The 21,226-nt window shown below is 43.3% G+C and overlaps 1 protein-coding gene across 1 annotated transcript; it reads right to left on the reverse strand.

Moving 5' to 3' along the window:
* Positions 1–4,693: 4,693 nt before the first annotated feature.
* Positions 4,694–5,464, reverse strand: olig3 (oligodendrocyte transcription factor 3). The gene has a single exon (XM_012825172.1). It carries the CDS (start codon positions 5,462–5,464, stop codon positions 4,694–4,696), a length of 771 nt encoding a protein of 256 aa, XP_012680626.1.
* Positions 5,465–21,226: the final 15,762 nt, after the last annotated feature.

The raw sequence follows: 21,226 nt of genomic DNA on the forward strand, positions 1-21,226 counted from the left end.
GTCTGAGAGACATTGCGTTGTGAGGCAACCACAGCCCTGGTCACATGATCAGGTGGTTACCTGGTCTCAAGAAAGTGGAAAGACTTCTGAACTCCCCATTCTGTTCTGCAGAGGTCGAGTCTCTGATAGTGGCATTAGCAGTGGCAGCTTTTGAGCATGTGGGCCACTGGTGATTTAAATAAATATCGTCCCTTCCCACCCCCCGCCCTACCCTGCTCACCGCACCTGCTCCCCCCACCCACACCAAAAGATCCCTGCATCCTCTCTCTGTCCAGAAGGCTGGGGGTGGCACAAGGGCCTGGGTTTAGTCGGCGGTTGACAATCAAGGACAGTTCGTTTTGGGCGGTGTCAGGACAGTAACATTCTCTCGGGGAGTCCCTGAGCCACGGGCTACTGGCAGACAGACAAACACTCTGTGACAGCCATTTATGGCCGACCAGTGAACGCCATCTGTCAGACTCAGTGGGAGCGTGTTACGGCTTGCAGAAATGATGGCTTGATTTCCTCTCCCTCTCTCTCTCTTTCTCTTTGGCCTTTGTATTTACACAGAAAACCAACATACACAACCAAACAGAGGGCCTGGTTGTAATTTGAACTGTTAAATGTTGCTGTGATGAATGCATCCACCATCTCATCACTGTTTTGCATTCGGTGATATTGTTATTACTGATTCAGACTCCACAAGATTGAGTGTTCAGAGATTGTTGTTACTAAATTCAAATCTCCTGAAACCCAAACAGCGTAGAAGCCCAGCTGTGATGGTATATGTGAAACTGAAGATTATATAAGTGTGCATAGTGCAGTTAATTTAGCATCATTGAGAGCCATTCAGTGCTACCTAATAATCACTATTGGCTACCTAATAATCACTATAATCTAACCTCATTTTTTAACAACCTTTGACTAAATCATGTCTGAAAATGTTACACAAACAGTTTTTGCCCCATGAATGTTTGAAACATTATTGCTCCTAATTTGTTACAGTGTGTCTGTTCCGAAGATATAAATGATGCAGAAGTGCAGAAATCACAAAACAGGAGACATTAAACAGCCCGCAAAGTTGTTTTATTCAGCCTATTTAGAAGATGGGGGATGTGTGGCATTACCACGTCAAATGCCCAATTAACATGCAAATGTACCGCGACACTAATGACTGTGGCAAAATGCTCTTATGATGGAAATATGCTTTCTGCTATGGCTATATGGGACAAACATTTGTCTATGAAATCAGCTGATGACAGGCCGCCGGCTCTCCCGTGGGGGACGGAGGAGAGACTCATGCACCTGCCGCCTAATTCGGCTCCGGACACGGCCGACAGAGGAGCAGTCTGCCATAATGGTGTGCATTCAGTCTGTCAGCGGAGTCAATAACTTATCCCCGCAACTGCTTTTGTTCTAGGGGCGACACAGGCTCCTTCGATGCAGCCGATGCCTCCTTATTCAACTGAAATGTATTTTCAATTGCAGCCCCCGGTGTTTGGCCGCACAAGATCGGCTTTGACAGCTCGCTTTGGCCCCTCGGCAATACGGGGCATTGTTGATGTCCGTGTTCATTGTGCGAGACCTTTGAGCAGAATACCGTCCTAACGAGGCCACTCTCAAAAGTGTAAAATCTGAAGTGTTTCCAGTAACAGGTGTGTCCACTGACTACGACAGGCCATTTGTCACGTCCTGAAAGAGGGTCCACTTAGCAAAGCTGTCTCTTCCACTGTGGCCTAGAAGAAATTGCCCAGGGGTCCGCTTTAATAACTTCAATGTTACACCAAGAATGTTTGGTTAACTAGCGCGCAACTTTTGCGTAAACAGGAAGACCGCTGATCAATAAACGGCATTTTCGAGGTCCTATCTTCCTTTATCAAAAATAAATCTGCAGTCGTCTTGGGTTATCAAAGGCTACATGTACATTCGGAATGAAGACTGCTCACAATATTAGCTTGTTTGTGTGTGTGTGTGTGAGAGAGAGAAAGAGATGAGTCGAGAGAGAGAGAGAGAGAGAGAGAGAGAGAGAGAGTATGTAAAACATAGCAGGTACCTTGACAATGTTATGCCATGCTCTTTCAGTAAACACAAAATATTCTGTTCACAGAGTTGTTATCATGACGATCAGAATTTCTAATGAATCTCCAACAGAGAGGGTTTTTATTAACCAAAAAAACTGTAATTAAAGGCAACAAACAGGGGTGGCATAGAGAGAAAAATACCTAGTACGCTCTCATTTGCTTGCAACTAAATATGAGGGTACGTTTTTTTTCTTTCTTTCTTTCTTTCTTTTCTTTTTTTACTAAAACGTGACAATTTGCTTTGGAAGTTTTACCGTGGTATTTTTGTGCGGGAGTGATGGAAGTGACTACCAAACTGGTCGAATGTTTATCTAGTCCCACGTAAATCAATGCAATTGTTTGACAATGAGCAAGCTGTCACCTGCTAAGAGATAGACAGCAGACATTTAGCCTCCCACCAATTATTACACTGCAGATGAATCTGCAATTAAATCTAATTAAAATAGGCTTAGGTAGCAATGTGCAGACTTTCATTTGTCTTTTCAAAAGTCATACTTGTGTCTTGTAAGTAGCCTAGCATAAGTCGAGGAGTAAGTTGATTTTGGTACCCAGTGAGCTGTGAAACACTTAGGCCTTCCAGCCCACTTAATTGTTTTGTACGTTACCTCATTAGGTAGGCAAGCCTATAACAGCAGATGTGTGCTGTGTGAAAAAGTAAGTGAATTGGGTTATATCTGTTTGTGGAGAGCCGACCTGTCTATCTGACATTTCCTTCCTAAATTTTGTGCCCTGTCATCTTTATATGCTCTGGGTCTTCATTTGGTCCATCTGCCGCGCATAGACTCCGAAGTTGTAGTCCTCTTTCACTCGCCCAACCGAACGCAGTTACTCGGACGAAAGAACTTGAGCTTCTCAACAAGGAAAGTTACAAAAGGCTTTTCTTTTAAAATCCGCTAGCTCATTTACATGCACTAAGAATGGTTGCTGAATGCATAATCTTTTGCATTTAGGATCCTGTAATCCGAGCGCTCTCTCTGATGCTGTGCTCTCCCCATTCCCATATGAACAATTAACTTGTAATCTGCACAAACATACATTCTGTGCTGCCTATCTGATCAGGACTGCGCTACTGAAAGGACCCAGGGGACTGGTGGAGCGCTTTGTCTTCCTTATGGGCACCACGCAGCCTTCAGCCTCAGCTGCCTCAATACACAGCATAATGTTATTCACAATATCACCACAAGTTCGAGGCATTTAATTCGAATAATCAATGGACAAATCACATTGATCTATGTTCAATCATTCAATCAATCAATGATAATAACAATAATACGTTTTCAGACATTTAGGCGTATTATGTAGGTGCATTTAATTTCATACTATTTGAAGAGATTGGTCGTTATAATGTTATAGGTTTCCATTACCGGGTTGTTTCGGGTCTTTTTGTATATGTTCTTTATTGTATTTATTGTAACCTATGTGTTGTAGGCCTACTTGACAGTTGTAATATAATATAGTTTAATATAATAGTCTAATCTAATATGATAATAATCAATATAAATCGATTATTTAAACGCATCTGTGATAGTGATTTTAGAACGTAGCTATAGCCTTTTGAAGTTGTATGTCTTAATTCCCACCCCTTTCTGTCGTCTAATGTGTAGGCCTAATGTAACCTATTAGATGTGGGTTTGTTTTGCCTCCATAAGCTGCCAGAATTTTCACCAAATGTGAACGTTATTATATTAAGCTCACTTGGGCGCAAAACATTCCTTCTTACAACAACCTTATTAAGAAATATAAGTAGGCTAGCTACTACAGCGTAGCAACAGATGAATAACTGTCTACATTCTGAAAGTCTCTCCTGTAGTGCTTTCAGATATAGGAACCTAATACACCAAACACAAAACAATGTTTTTTTTTTCAATGTAACATTTTTATTGAAATTTCATCCAGGAACACTGGGCAATAATAAATATTTCATTAATCATCAAGAATGTACAAAAATAAAGACAGTCTCTGGCACAACAAAATCTTTCCAGCAGAACAAACATGCTTGTAGTGGTTTTAACCAGAAGCCATGCTAAAAGACTCCAATACAAATGCACGTAAGTACAGCGCCACACATCTAGAATCAAACTATATCCATAATCCAATGAAATCGTCAAAAGACAATATTATATCGCTCTATGGCGAACTAATCACACATTCATTTAGTTATAGAGACAGCTATTTTACAATCCTTGTTACAAGGAATCAATGTCATTTTTCATTTCATCGAATTGGGCCAGTTTCAAAATTCACACCTGCATGCGTTTTTTTTCTTTTTGCCCATTACAGTTATGATCAACAAGTCATTTTGTGCTTTCATTTCCGCGGATGCTGAAGACTCAGCCTATGCGCGTCACGCACACCTAAAAGCTCTGACAGGTTAACATATACATTGAGTTTTGTACAAGTCAGAAATATATGTACACACTTGTTAACGCATGTATGGGCATACGTAATGGCCAACAAAAGGGTTACCTTTAAACTCGTCTCTTTTTTTGACGAAATCCTTGTTACAAGGAGGAGATAGGGGTATTCTGATGGAAAACAAATAAACAGACAAACAACGCATGCACGACAGCACGTTCCCATAGTCCGTGCAGGTCAAAATGAGCACGGTAACACAGCTGTTAAAACGTCCGTATTTACTTCATTATTTCCTTCTCGCTAGACAGTCTCGTTAATCCCGATGAGGTGATGGGAATATGGGGTGCTGGTGGCACCTGGCAAATGGTGCAGGGGCATGGCAAGCCTGCCCAATGTTGGAAGCCACTGCCGAGCTGCAGAGGAGGTGCTGGGGCCGTCTTCATCAAAGAGTGCGGCGCCCTGATGGAGGTAAGTCCAGGTAAGGTCGTGGATAGCGTGGAGGAAGTGGAGGATGTCAGTGCGCTCCCTAGAAGCGGGTGCACGTGGTGAGGGGGGTTCCCCGTGTGGCCGCCGGGGTGGCTTATCGTTCCGCAGTGAAACGCAGAGTGATGCCCGCCGTAAATCTCCCCCACCAGCCTCTTCATCTCGTCCAGAGAGCTTGTCAGCATCAGGATGTAGTTTCTGGCTAGAAGGAGCGTTGCGATTTTTGACAACTTCCTGACAGACGGCCCGTGCGCGTATGGCATGACTTCTCGCAGGCCGTCCATGGCCATGTTCAAGTCATGCATTCTTTTCCGCTCGCGTCCGTTGATTTTCAGTCGCAGGTCTTGGATATCGTGCTCGCTCACCTGCTTCTTGAGCTTGTACTTGCTCCCGCCAGGTGATTTTTCCCCGTGCCTAGCGAGGTGCTCGCTTGTCATCTTATGTAGGAGCTCGTTCTGAGTCGAAGACACCGAGTTGAGTAGCCCGTCTGACAGGTGATGGTCGCGGAGATACATCCCATCTATATCGGGGGAGGAGGATCTACTGGAGCTCGAGTCGGAATTCATTTTATCACTTCGGTTTGGGTAGGAGGTCGCTTGCCGATCTGCCTCTAGTTTTAAGTCACGCAAACACTATCACCTGATGTCGTTCTCCCTCTAGATTCTGTTTCTTTAAAGGGAATTTATTTCGAGTCGACGCACTCGCGGAGAGGTTGTCGGCTTGCTCAAACTTCGAACGCGCCTCTTTGATCTCGTGGGTGCACCTCCTGTTCTGAGGCGAGGTAACAGAGGGCTCGCATTTATAGTGCAGCCACAGAGCTGACAGACAAAAGGAACCCCCTATTCATAATGCTCTGATTAGAATGACGTCCACATTATACGGGGCGGTGTGCTTTGACTGTCCCATTGACCAAAGGAGCATCTATTCATATTCATTGTAGTGCCACCGTGGGGGACACTTCAGTCCTGGATCCTCTGAAACCAAGGCAACTTGAAAACACTCTTCGGCTCTCTTGAAATAATACCGGGTCAGTTCAAAACAACTGTTTCTTCAGATGCACCTTGCAAATGCATTGTAACGCTGCCGGGACACACGCTTAGCATGTTTTGGACGACCTGCATCCACGGTTAATTAGCTTATTGCCGTTTCACAACATGGTTGTTTGACACTGTAGACAGCATAAGTGTAGTTTCTATTGTAGCGAACATTTTTATCATTATTTTGTTCTCGTTATCATTTGATTATTTATATGTTTCCAATTAAACTTTAGAAAATATTTTTTTTTAACATTTGAATTGTTTTTTTCCGTTTGATATAACCTTTACCTTCGTTAGGAAAAATAATAACAGGGAAATTTAAGTAAACCATTGTTTAGTAAATGTGTTATCTGTGTGAGAAGAAAACTTTTTTTTTCTATCTGGTTTTAGCACCTGTCATCAGCCGTAATATTTTAATTCCATATACAATTCTGTTTCCGTAAATTAATATGTGCAATGAATACACATAAAAATGTGCATACTAACATGATATACATTTAAATTAGCATTTATGTTGGAGGCCATTTTTGTACTGCAGATTCAGATGAAAGGATCCAGCATATTTTGTGTACTTACAATAGGTTACTGGACTGGTGTAGCTTACTTAGTCACCGACCCACAAAGATCAGTGCTCATCTGAAGTCCATCATAAAAATACCTGTATTACCTCTGCGAAGGAGATTATATTTTCGGAGCGGTTTGTGAGCAGGATTACCCGATTTTCATGAAACTTGGTGGAAGGTTGTAGCATGGGCCAAAGAAAACCCGTAAAATTTTGGATCGCATCCGAATCACGGGATGGATCCAGTAATTATTTTTCGCTTTCGTTAACATTGCGAGATGGGGCATCTGGCCTTGGCAGAGGTCTGCTCTCTCCGTGTGCCCTTCTATTTTATCATAATAGAATGGCTGTTGCAGTAGTTCGTTCTGCTCTTGTAGCTCCTATCCACCTTTACAACTATTGATGATACTATGAAAATTAGAAATGATTTAACAATTAACTATTTTCTTGTTAGATTTATCATAGAACAAATCATGACATGAATTATATTTCCGTTTCTGTTGTCAATAAAGTGGGTACTGTAATGGGGACAGTTGCTTTTGTGAAGTTTTTTTTTTTAAGTGTATGAAGCACTGTCAGGTGTTGCAACACACAGGTGTTGCTTTTTTAGCGAAACTCAATGACCACAGGGTAAAGTAGGTTAGCTCTTCCATGCCAACATATATCTACTGAAATAATAACATTAGAAATCTCTGTGGAACTATTCATATTCATCATACACTGGTCAAAGTGTCCACAGTTGTCTTGTCCTCACATGCCACACTGCAAGGACATCAGTTGCATGACGTGTCGGTGCTTCCCATATTTGTTTTATGGGCCAACCAAAGACACGCTGCTTTACAAATTACTTTGAGAGCTGAATTACATGTCTGTATTACATGTGATTTATATTAATACTAATGCCTTTTATAATAATTAACACCACCACTGACAACTATAACAAATACAACAACAATAACATCAACAACCGCAAAAATAACAAGGATAATAATGATTGTGGGATAATATAAATGTATAAGAGTAGAATGAAAGTAAAAAAATAGCAGTGGTAGCAGTGACAGAAGATTGTGATAGAACAGTGGAAGTTTCCCTTCAGAGCCACATTTCACACATTTCAGCAGAATTATTTTCAGCCAGACTAGTCTAAATGTATTAAAAGATCAGTGACTTCCTTGGTATTATGTTGATATTATATAATTGTTGTAATGTTGTTCATGTCCAGTTATGTGCAAAACTGTCACCACTCAACATCTGCATTTGTAATCACATAGGTACTACTGTGTGTCCGGTCAATGTGTGTGTCATTCTGTTTATCTGTCTTATAGCTGACAAACCAATCAACTAAACCCTTCAACCATTTGTTGTGTCTCTGTCTTGATGAACTTCTGAAACATTTTGATGTAGACAGATAATGAGTTTCCTTCAGTCATTGGATCACTCTTATCTTCTATAAAGCTCCCTAGTTCGGATTTGCCAAGGTTTTTGATATGATCTCAAACAATGCTTTGTATTTAGACTCATATGTGTGGTTACTCATGTTTTTTTTTTAACATGATGAATAATGGACCTTGTTATAACCATTGTAACCGTTGGAAAAAAATTGAATTAAATTTAGTTCGTTTTTTTTGTTGCTGCTATCAATTAAATGATGTGTTTTGTGTTGTACTAGAAGTCATGCATATTTATCTTGAAATGTTCATACATTCTTTGCTACTTCTTCCCAGACCGCATAAAAAGTCCAGAGTCATTACTCTGTGATTACGTTGCTTTTTCAAACTTGAGCACAATGCCACAGTTTCTGTGTGTGGGCTGAGTCCTAGCAGGGTCAATTAGAAATGGTTTGATGCCAAAGTATCATGCTGTCTGCGATTGTCTCTGGGTCTCCAGAGGGGGTGTGGCCCTCGGCTCCAAATATAACTGATAAATATTTAGACTCATCACATCAATAGTTTCCACAGTTCCTCTCAAGCCTTTGTTTGACACAGAAAGGAAAACTGAACTCGACGCGGAGGTCATTTTGGAAAGGTAGGCCGGCATCATCCCATAGTCTGATCTGACGGTGGTGGTTGTGTGTGTGTGTGTGTGTGTGTAATAGAGAGAGAGAGAGAGAGAGAGAGAGAGAGAGAGAGAGAGGATCATAGCTTATATTCTACTTGGTGTTCTTCAGCTATAAAATCCCCCCCTCCCCACACACACACAAGTAAAAAAAAAGTGAAAATGTGTATTCAGAATGCCATTGTTGGGACAGAGAGAGAACCGTTCTTCATAAAGGTACTGCAATGCAAAGAAAAGCCCCGGGCTTCTTTGCTCTCTCTTGGTGGCATTTGAAAGTGTAAAGCTTTGAATACCAATTGCTTGAACTGGACATATGTGAATCCCTTTTAAGCCTACTAATCCTGTCCCCAAGTGTTTCTTTGTCCGTGGGGCAACCACATAGATCTAAGTGAAAGTGTTCCTAATCCGGGCAATGTGGAAAAATGTCTCAATGTGGGAGATGGGGAGAGGGATTTTGTGTGTGTGTGTGTGCATGTGTGTGTGTGTGGGTGTGTGTGTTTCTGTCTGTTTGTGTGTGCCAGATGTGGGGTATGAAATATCTGCTGGCATGGATGGGATATCTAAAAGTGTTTATGCATGTTATGTGTGTGTGTGTGTGTGTGTGTGTGGGTGGGGTGGGGGGTGGGGGGTGGCTGGAGGGGGGGGGGGGGGGGGGTTCCACTATGTCAAGGAAGCTTGTGCTGGAGTGGCTTGTGAGTCCCTGTCCCGCCCCAAACCTACTCAACCCCGCTGCACAGTGCACAGACCCTTAAATGCCCCCCCCCCCCCCCCACCCTCCTGCCAGTCCCGTGAGCCCACTCTGTGCATCCAGAGCATCAGTTATTCAGTCCTAATGGAGGAGTTTTTTTCTCTTCCTTACTCAGGGTCCTTACTCAGCGCTACTGCCCCAGCAGGGCCCTTCTGATGTGCTGAATTTGTTCCTTAAGCCCCCAGCCTTTTCAACATCGCCTTCCCACTCTCACATTCCCTCTCTCTGTTACTCTATCCCTCTTTCTTTCCTTCTCTCTCTCATCTATCTCTCTGTTCACCCTCTGTTTTTCTGTGTCCGTGGCGGCCTGATTGTCTGTCTCTTTGCTCCCCTCTGTCTTTTCATCATTTTTTTTATCTTTTTCCAAAACAGACCCAATACTGTGTTCAGCCAAAGTGACCTGTGGGGACGTTTTTGTGGAGAATGTTGAAGTTTGGAGAATAAAGTATGAATTTAAATGACTTAAAGAGCCTCAGCTCTGTTGGATGCAGTTTTTATATTGGAATGTATTGCACTTGCTTATTTGAGTAAATGTGTCCCTGTGTGTGAACATTAAACCCTTTCACACATTACGGTTAGTCGCTAACTACCTCTGCATATACATTGCATTATATACCCAGTAACAGCCAATTACATGCTTTGGGTTACACCAGTATTTAGCAAGAAGTGCATTGTTTAGGGGGGCTTATCTCTACCTAAACTGGCCCTGTCAGACACTTGTTGCCTGTAAGTATCATCAGGTCGTCACGGGCCAGAAGAACAACAGAAAGAATATGTACTGATCTTATGGAATTTCTATACAAATTCGCCAGACTTACAGTGTGACAAGAGCATTTGCTTATAAAATTGCGACTGAATTATTGTCAATGTTTGTTTATTTGCTTTTGTTTTGTATACAAAAAGGCATGCTGTCTTTCTTTAAAACAACAAAAACTGAGTTAAACCATATACCAATTTTTGAATTATTAAATTAAATTATAAATTATTAAAACTATTAATCAGTGGTGGCTGTGTTGCAAGTCTTCTTTGTTATCACCCGGCAAATATCCAGTAGATATCAGTATAACCATCTGGCTCCTGGTTCCTGTTTCAGGTTCCTCTTCTATATCAATGCTACATCTTGAACATCGTTCTGTTAACACAACGCTCTCTGGTGCCTGGTTCACAGTTGGTCTTCGTCAAATGAAATAAATTCCCTTCCCAGCAACCTTATCACCAAATCGCTCTGTATTGTCTTAACTGTACTTGGTTTGTTTAAATCAAAATGACAGCCTTTGTAGATTGACGGTCCACTCATAGCAGGTTTTCGTCTCCATGCCATGTCATGCGGGGGCTGACAGACAGACAGGCCTCAACATTCTCCAGTCCGTTTGTCTCTCCAGACGGCCTTGGCAATCCAGGCCACGCATGACACTCCCAACCCTAGACGCTCAGACACACACACATCCCAAAGTCCTGTTAAAAAGACCCATTCACTGCACACACAATATAATTAGCAGTGCTGCAAAATACAGCTTTCAGCATCTCCAGGGTGGGCCAAGCACAGTCTGTAACCCTGGAAGGCAGAAGAGAAGTTACGAGAGAATGCATGAGGTTGTTAGCGCGGTGTGAAGTGAGTGGTAGCTTTTGTTTAAAAACCCTGTTGTCATTATTAGCAGCCAACGGGCTGAGATCAACACAGAACGTATCAAAAGCTTGGCTGTCGGAGTTAGACAGGCTAGGCTACATGCTTAAAGAGAGGCCAAGGTCATGCCCACACACAGAGGGGTCTCTGCACAGTTCTACGGCGAGCTTTTAAACAAAACATGGGGTGAGCCACAGATACTATTGTTGAATTGGCCTTCACGTCACTCAACTCAAATGAGCATTTGAAGATAATTTTTTTTGCGATCACCAAAGAAGTGTAAATGCGGTATGAGTGATTAGCTCCTGTTCCTCAAAGAACTCAGAGAGGACTAACGAAGAGAATGCTTCACGAGCAGTACCCGTAGAACAGCTAAATGTGTGTTCTTCTGATAAAAAACAAGAAACGTGTTGAGTACCTACAGAGATTCAACTTCAGGTGTTCAGACAGCTAAAGGCACCAGCAGACTCAGGCTCAGTTGAAAACAGAACTTTTCTCACACAAAGTTGCCTTGTATTGTTTGTCAAGATGTGTAAAAGAAGCAAATGTGTGTGTCTTTTTTTATGTTTCTTGCAAAATTTGGGTTTGGGTGCTTGGTCAAAAGATTTCCCAACATTATAACAGGATACCACAGCTGGTTGTGATGAAGAATCACCATCTATTGATATCAATGTTGCTTTGTGTTACTGGATTCTGGATTCTGTTATCTGAGAAGTAAACAAACCTTCAAATTAGAAATATCTCATTATCTTTACGATCAAACAGTAAAAGCTTGCTAATTAAAAGGAGCTCTACAATGAATATGTAGGTTATAATTATTTCTGCTTGAAAGTTATTTCCCTCTGAAGTAACTGTCACAGTAATTAGACAAAACATGAGAAATTATAATTCAGGATGAAATGGGACCCTTTATGTTCTTTGTTAGATTGGCAAGTTCTGAAACCATTTATGAATTCCTTAAGCTGTCTGAGACCCTTCGTAGTCTATGGTTTCAAAGCTGTCACTCACTGATCCATTAGACACCATGATCATTAAGAAAGTTCTTTTGCCAAAACATATCATTTACTGAATGGAATTTTTAATTCAGATGTTATCCTAAAAACGTATTTCATGTCGTTTCTCGTATCCAAACAGTTTTATGACATAACTCTGAAAGTGTTCATTCGTGGTGGAGGAAACGTTTGTATAATTTGATATTTTTTCAATTTTGTATTTGTCTTAAATTTGAGGAAAAATATTTTTTTGCAAAAAAAGACTTCCATGATATCTAGCCTGAACATGCAATTTGCAAACCCCTTGGGTCTGTTTTCTACTTGGCAGATGGCCCATGCGTTACACGCCTTGTGTTTGGCTTTCTTTTTTTCTCTCTTTCTTAATTCTCTCTCTTTCACACAATAACTCACTTACTTCTACTTTCTCCCTCAATATCTTTCACTCACTCTCTCTTCATCTTTCAGTCTTTCTCCCTCTCTCCCTCCTTCCCTCCCTCCCACCCAGCTTTCTTTCAGGTGGGTCCAGTCTTGTGGCAGGGCTTGCCATCATGTAGTGACGAAAACTCCATTGCCGCAACAGCCTCTCCCCGTCTTATTTTAACTGTCCCATTCAGCACGAACAATTGTCCACCTCCTCGCCTTCCCTTTCAGACTGTGTTGCAGCCCGCTCGCCTCCATTCTGCTTTGTATGTCAGTTTGTGTCCGGTTCGGCCCCTCTCAATGCGTGCACATGACCAGAAAATTAAGGTTTTTTTGCGTAGGGGGTGAAGGGGAGGCGGGAGATGGAGGGAGTCTGTGCGAGGGCCGGGGGAGCAGGGGGGACAGATTACCGTGTAAGCCCGGCCGGGATAAGCCGGACACAGGGGAGCGAGCTTTGTGCCGGAGACGGGCTTGACATGAGGGGGAAGAGGGGTTCGGCCTTTCTTTCCTGTCCCCCTCCCTACCCACAACAGGCGCGGCCAGGGACGGGGACAGGGACAGGGGGTGTGGGGGGTCTCCCACTCTCACTCGCCCATTGTGCCGGTCAATCGGAGTGAGGTTGTTTTCATTAATTACACATTAGCCTGGCTCAACAAGGTGGGAGGTATGCGCTGGAGAAAATGCAGATGTGGTAATAGCCGAAACAGGCGGAGGGGAATAATATCATGAAAAGGGGGAATCGTTGATCCTGTGCTAAGGGATGTTTTGGGTGCAATGCAAAGCGACCCCCTTGGGTGCAACTTTAGAGAGGCACCAGAGCGCTTTTCTTTTCCCACCCCCGCCCCCACCCTCATCTTCTCCAACGACTCCTCCATCCAGCTGAGTCCCGTCTTTCTCCGCCGTCTTTTTCTTCTGCAGCCTCGTCAGGTCTTGGGAGGTTCAGTGGGCACTGCCTCAGTCTTGTGGCCCCAGCCAGCCCTCATAAGTGGTATTGTGGTGGGGGATTGTCAAGAGCCTCTCCACTGAAGCTGCACCACCAACTTGTCCCCGCCATGGTGTGACACCCCCCCATCCCCCACACACCTCCATCCTTTACACATACGTCCCCCTACAACACATACACACACACACACACACACACACACACACACACACACACACACACACATACACACACCTACATGAGTGTTGTGTAAATCTATTAGTGGCAATGACGGGTGCTGATGAGCACACCAACCCTAAGCCCACCCCATCCTGAAAGAAAGCCAGACTTGTATATCCTGAGAGTCTACATCAGGTCACCTTACCAGGCTGGCCTTTGAGCCTCATTCTCCCAGAGAGCAGGAGTGCTGCTCTGTGCTGCTGTTTTATGACCTGAAGGAGATTAAACCCATTTAAACTGGCCAGCCCAGCACCAGCTCTCTGGCGCTCCCAGTAAACTCTGTGGGAGGGTCCCTCTCTCTTTTTATAGCCTTCTCTTCTCCTGATTGTCCCCTAACACACACATAGACAAAAACACCAACAAACACACACACACACACACACACACACACACACACACACACACACACACACACACACACACACACACACACACACACACACACACACACACACACACACACACACACACACACACACACACACACACACACACACACACACACACACACACACATACACACACACACACAACCACTCATGGTCTCTCATTACATTGTGGTCATCTTTTCTCACCAACAGTGATTAGAGGTGGGCTGACCATAGCAGCTGTAGCACAATGCGTTGTTGTGTTGGTGTTAAAGACACTGTTCAGTTCAAATGGCTTTATTCATTGCTTAAAGAGGCGATTGATTTGTTGCTGTGGGTGTTTGTGTATTCACCATGAAGCCAGGTAACGGTAGTGAGATCAACAACTAATCAAAAAACGTTTAAAATGTGGTGAGATCATCAAGTAGCAGCCCAAAAAAATACAGCTGAAATGATACTGGGACGTGGATCACTGGAAGTATTTTCATTTGTTCATGACATGTATTATGCTGTAATTCCACTGCAATCCAACAACAAGGACTACCACCTTCTCTGTTTCCTGCAAAGGCTTGCCAACAAGGGGTCAGTTTGTTAGATGCCTTGCCAACAACTCTGGAGCCAAACAATTTCAAACCCAAGAAAGCGGAGAAAGAGATCACACAACTATTTACCATGGAAGCAGCCCTGAAAAACAATATAACTCAACGGCTAACTCACTTCAAAAGCCCAGCGTTTCAAAGGGTCTCTGCACAGTCTCAATAGAGACTTCAGACATGTGCAGCTTTTAGAAGTAATGATTTGACACTGATCTAAAAACTTTAATTTACACATTCCACAAGTGAGGTTGACCATATTCTTAAATGGACTGTAGATGTTGGCAAACTGTGTACCTTATCAGTATTCCATGTTTTGTTGTGTCAGTAGACTATACTCAACCACTGGATATGTTAGAGTGAATATGTGTGCACTTCACTCATTCAAATTAGCAGCTCTCATTTTGTATTGTCATAAGGATGTAATGTGCTAATCAAGGTGACACTCCAACACTGTAGTTGAAGGTACCGACATAAGAGTTTTATAACATAATCACGAGCACTCAATAATTGATTTTGAAACTACTGATGGAGAGGGAATGGACACAGAGAATATCTTTTTCAGGCAGATTTATGACTTCTTTATCTCAGAAATTCAAACATTTTCACAGAATATTATCCCCCTCCCCCAGCACCATAGTTTTGTTCTTCACCTACAATGGCCCTAATATGCCATCGCAATTTTCAGTTAGAGCCCTTGATAAACAAGAGGAAGGATGGCGATGGCAGAAATCAAGTTCTTTGTGCTCAAATAAATGTGCAGTAAATGTGTGCATGGAGAGAATGGCTTAAACATTGAGTCTGTCATATAACAAACTAGGCTACTACACTAATATGGTTAAACTAATTAATGTCATTAAAAATAAATACAAGCAGATATGACTAATTTCAAATTTGAATTGGTCTGGCTCACTAATAATGACCAGGTTTCACCAAATTTATAATAAAAAAAACTGCTGCTGTATGTTAACACAATAAGAACACCTACTGAAAAAAAACACTTTGTTGACTGTTAACTTTCTCCATTAGCCTGTGGGCTTACAAAGCTTCTCTCTCAATCTCCATCACTCCTTTTCTCTCTTACTCACTGCAACACTCCTGTCTCTGCCCACAGGCACACAAACACACACCTGTAAAAAAAAAGAGGCATAAACATGTCTCTCTTTCTCCCATTCTCTCTTTCACTTTCTCCCTCTTTTTCTCCCTCCATCTGTCTCCCTGAAAATGTGCTTTACTCTCTAAATCCATTTCCCCTCACTCACTCGTTCTCTCTCTCTCTCTCTCCTTTGTCCCCCATGAGGTCTGGTCCCTCTGCACTGTGCTGTCTCACCTCATTAGCGCTCCCTGGTCAGTGGCCGTTGGCTTGTCAGGTAGCTCTGCCAACTCTGTCCGATGAGCAAAGGAGCTGTGGGCCCAGCATCTCACACTTATCCAATTGCTGAAGGCCCACACAGCCACCGCCACACAGTGACCCACAGCAGACCAGCCTGACCCCAGCATGGGCTGCCAGAGAGAGAGAGAGAGAGAGAGAGAGAGAGAGAGTGAGAAAGAAAGAGAGAGGAGAGATGTGGGATAGAACTGGCAATAGGGTTGTTAAATGGTTAGATACTGCAGGAAAAGAGGAGTCCACATAACACAGACGCAGCTATATCTAGTCCTATAAAGAGATGATTGAAGAGGATAGATCATGTTCCTCCTCAGTCGATAGAATATGTTGTTGAATATATTATAGAATATATAACAGCAACGTGAGGGCAGTAACTAACATCTATTCGAGCTAGCAGGTACTTGCAATGGCAACAAGATTACACAGAAGCAAGACAATTTAGAATGTTTAAATCATCCTAAAACTTGCTGTCATTATGCTCCAAGGCAGTTATGGGTGTAAAAAACGGTATGTCTATAAACTCTAATAATAATGCAAAAAATTGGCTCTGTTTATCTGATTAAATCCTTGCTTGCAAATGAGTTGGGGAATGAAAAACCAGTATCCCTCTGATATGTGCAGTATTAGTGTGATCATCCATAAGTAGTCCTTGTCAAAGAAAATTGTTCTTTCTGTGCCAACAGAATGTTTCAAAGAAGTAAATGATTTGCATATATAAATGGATCCCCCTGAGAGCATTAGAGGGATGTGGAGACAGACAGAGAGACACAAACAGACCGGGAGGAAGAGAGAGAGAGAGAGAGAGAGAGTAACAAACAGACTAAGAGAAAGGGGGAGAGTGCTGGAGAAAACAGACAGAGAGGGAATGGAAAAAGTAAAAGTGAGTAAGAGAGAGACACGGCCAAACACAGAGAGAAGAGGGGAACACAGTCCAAGAGACAGAAGCAGCCAGCACATCAGTATTTAGGGCTGTTACACAGGAGGAAGCAATCCCTAAGCAAATGTCTGATCTCCAGGGGTTTTACAGTGAAATAGAAAAGGCCTTCTGCTCCCATCCCAGAGTCACATATGTGAGCTCAGCAGAAGCTAGGGAGTGAAACAATGCCTCTGGCCAGTATGGCTGGTGGTGTGTGTGTGTGGGGGTGGGGGGGCTATTATTGGGGATATTAAGGGCGTTATTTGACACCTTGCCTCAAATGTAATGGTATGTGTGATTGTGTGTGTTTTTTTAATTTTTTTATTGTGAGTGTGTTTGTGTGTGTGTACACACACGCACCTGTGCATGTGGGTGTGTGCGTATACGTGTGTGTGTGTTGTGTGTTGTGTGTGTGTGTGTTATGCATGTGAGTGTGTGTGTGTGTGTGTGTGTTTATACGTGTGTGTGTGTGTGTGTGTAGGTGAGGACAGCCTGCCACTGCTGCTGCTCGGGGACAGAGTGTGTGTAGTGAGCTCCTCTCAGCCCCTCTCAGCTCTCTAAGCCCACAGGCTAATGGAGAAAGTGAATTGTATTGGTTGTAAGGCCACCTGTCTCACTGGGCTGATTTCCATACTAATGGAGGGAGAGTGGCACGGACAGCATGCCCCCCGCACTCACTGGCCTGGGCTCTGGCCTGGTCCTGCTCACACACCAACACCAACTGTAGGCAGGCACATGTACACATACACACACACACACACATACAAATTCTACCTTTACCTCCATTAGTCCATGTCTTTCTCACGCACATTAACACACACTAACCTTTAATTAATTACATGTATTATACCATGTGTAAAACAAATAAAAAAAACATAATGTTCCACCGCTGGTGTAGAAATAAGATGGCACTGTGTATTAAAATGTCTTAGATTAAAAAAACAATATAATGAGAGAGAATGTCTTCCCCATATTCATCAAAACAAAATCTTCAGTGCAATCTTCAACGACGACGCGTTTCATGACTTGTAAAATTTCATAGAGAATTCATCGAGAAAAAAAAGAAACATTGTAGATGAGACAGGGGAATTTATTAGAAGAAGTGCCATCTGTGTATTCCTTGTAATACTATGATGGATGACATCAGTCCACAAAATCAGCCTTTCTGCTCCCAACCTCTCGGAAAACTCTACTAAGATACTGACCTGGTTACAAATGTTTATATTAACCATGAATGTATTAACGTATACACTAGACTACCTTTTACTTATGTACCTACATTACAATTACATTGTATTAAAACCCCTAATTACTAATTGTACAAAAGTGCACCGTAACTGTGACTGCTTCAAATAAAGCAAGACCCCAAATCACATAACTATGACTGAAGTTTTGTCAAACCAACGGAAACTGCTCACTGGCTGTAAGTCTGTTATACTGCACTCATTTACACATTGCTGGAACGAATGAATCAAGTCAAAACACAAAAGCAGTTCACATTTTGCTTCTTAGGGGTGTACATCAAAAACATTTGCATGTCTCCTTTTGCTGCACCTTGTAATACAGAGCATCATAAACATTAACTTGCAACACCTTTCCCCTGATCTAGACTCATAATGCTCCGGTAATGCAGGGCCCGGCCATAAACTGTTGATTGACATTCAGCCGTGCCATATATAAAGCTGAGACGCTCACGTGTGTTGGCGTATTTAAAACCGCCGAGAATGCACGGTGAGCGCCTCCAAAGTTTGTTTGACGCATTTAAAATGCTAATAACCCATTTATTATGTGCTCTATCAAATGCAAATGCTTTGTTTTACTGCGGCGGAGTTCGGGGGGCCGACGTGGGCATTTGCATATCTTCTGCCTCGCTCTTTAGCATGCAACGCTGGAGAGGAGGGAGGAATGCGAGCGGGGACATAAATTACACTAACAGTCGCATCCGATAAACAAGCCCCAACGATGCGGTTATGATCTGCGGCAGGGGCGAGTGGAGGTGCCTCGCTCCTCCAGCATATGGTGCTCCGGCTCTGGCAAATCAGCACAGTCCTGACGTTAGCCAAAAGTGTCTGGAGAAGCTGATGTGTGATCAGAAGCAACCATGTGCCTGATTATGGTCGCAAGTGAGACAGCCTTGAAAACTACTTTGCGACTGCGAGCCGCGGAGAGGAGGTTGAGCACATGTCTACATGTGTGGTGTCGTTTCATCAGAGACACCAGACTTACAAACTTAAGTCTAAAGCTGTGTTCAGTTTGCCATGGTTGACGGGGTCCAATAGATCACATTCAACAGACTCATAAAGGACATACAGCTTCATTAACTCTACATTTTGAAGCAAAGTCACTTAAAAACCCGTACATGCACCATCTCTCATGGATGTAATGGTGCTTGTGACCAATTCTAACCTTCCAAAACAATCTGGACATTAGTTGAGAATCTAAAATTCAAGCCTTCAATACTAACTGAAATAGAAATCCCCAAACTGAATTATGTCTAAAATATTACCCTAACACACCCAAACCAAACAACATAAAGCATTTTCATAGTCATAGTCCCGGGAGCACAGATTTGTTTTCTGCCGTGATTCAGGGAGAAATCATTCCAAAGTTTTAAAAACTTCTCGGTTGTGCCATGCAGCACACATCATAGCCTGACCACAGAAGATGACACATGTCATCACGTTCCTAAGCGTATTCATACCATCAATGATTAGCTTGTAGGACAATGGTGTGACCCTGCAGTAATCCTCCGCAGTGCGTCCCTACCGCTGCTCCTGGCCTTCTGCATAATCCCACATCAGACCCAAGCCTGCGTGGCACAGAAGTCTGCCTCAAACAGATGGCTTGGAGACTGGCTTGATGGGAGGCCTTGTGTGGGCCACACGGAGCTCAGGGAGAGGGGTGTGTGTGTGTGTGTGTGTGTGGATGTGGATGTGTGTGTATGTGTGGGGGGGGTGTGTTTAGGATGTGGAAGTGAGGACCATCAGGGGTTTGTGTGTGTGTGTGTGTGTGTGTGGAGGCGGGTGTGTGTGTGTTGCAGAGGCATATGGCTGCAGCCTCTGTCCCCCACTGGCTGTACTGGGATGCTCCCCGCTGGCCGCTGTTTTGGGGGTCTCTCCTCGCTCCCTCTGAGTGAATGAGCCACAATGGCTGGCAGATTGCAGCACACACACACACACACACACCCAAATACCAACAAACACACACACACACACACACACACACACACACACACACATACACACACACACACACACTCCCTCCTCCTCTGTCTTCCTCTCCGCTCACACCCCTTTCTCTCTCCATCTGTACCTAAAGACCTGTGTGCCCCAACAATGAGGTGACCATGTCATCGCCAGCAAAGAAGCAGAGGGGCTTGTGTAAGGGGGAGTGGGGGTGTGGAGCTGTGGGAGTAGGCATTGGGGGGGAGGACACATTAACAAGCTATAATCTCAAACGCCTTATCCATAATGCATTGTCGCGGCCAATTTACATGGTGTCAAATCCTTAGGGAAAAGCAGCTCATCCATCAGGCTACTTTATTAGCCTACTCTCTCTATCTCTTCCCCTCTCCTCCTCCCTCTCTCTCTCTCTTACTCTATGTCTTTATTTTTCTTTCTCTTTCTTTGTATGACTCTCTCTAACTCGCTGAGCCTTTCTCTCTTCTCTCTCATTCTCACTATCCCTTTCGTTCCCTCTCTCTTTCTCTTGCTCTCTACTTCTCTCTATGTCTTCCTATGTCTCTCCTCTCTGTCAGTGCTGGGTTGCTGTTTTTTGTTTGCCTGTTTTGTCATGGTTGTTGTGCTAAGCACAACTGGCACCATAAAACACTCCAAACAGTTTAATTGCTGGGCTGTAAAAAATTTGCATGTTTGTGTCAGTGAAAGTTGGGAATGGAGAGGGTTCACTGGGAAGGGTGGTCTCTCTCTCTCTCTCTCTCTTTCGATCTGTTTGTGTGTGTAAGTGTGTGTGTGTGTTGTGTTTTGTGGTTGAGTTTGTGTGGATGTGGGGTGTGTGTGTGTGTGTGTGTGTGTGTGTGTGTGTGTGTGTGTGTGTGTGTGTGTGTGTGTGTGTGTGTGTGTGTGGTTCGAGTGATGAGCAGGAGGAGGAGGGAGTAAAAGTGTGGGCAATGGACGGTGATTAAAAAAAGATGCACAGTCCTCGTTAGACCCCATTAGCACTCCTGCAAGACCATCACATAGCCAGTCCCCAAGAGTAGCTACGGGTACAGGTTTAAGGTCCAGGGTCTGGCGGGGTCCATCACAGCCCTGTTGGCCTGAACTGATCATAAAAACACATATTCAATGCCCTGAGTAGTGCCTGGGTAAAAAAACAGCTGTAAGATCATGAGTAAAGCCCCTCCTCCTAACACTGTTCAAATACTTTTTAATTTTATTTTCAGTCGTGACATTGACAACGACATTTTATTGTATCTAATTTAAGATTTGTATCATTTGCATTTTT

The sequence above is a fragment of the Clupea harengus genome, chromosome 13 (genome assembly GCF_900700415.2).
Source record: "Clupea harengus chromosome 13, Ch_v2.0.2, whole genome shotgun sequence".
Lineage (NCBI taxonomy): Eukaryota > Metazoa > Chordata > Actinopteri > Clupeiformes > Clupeidae > Clupea > Clupea harengus.

Excerpts from the sequence above, each read along its gene's own strand:
- olig3 (XM_012825172.1), bottom strand. The coding sequence starts at position 5,464 with ATGAATTCCGACTCGAGCTCCAGTAGATCCTCCTCCCCCGATATAGAT.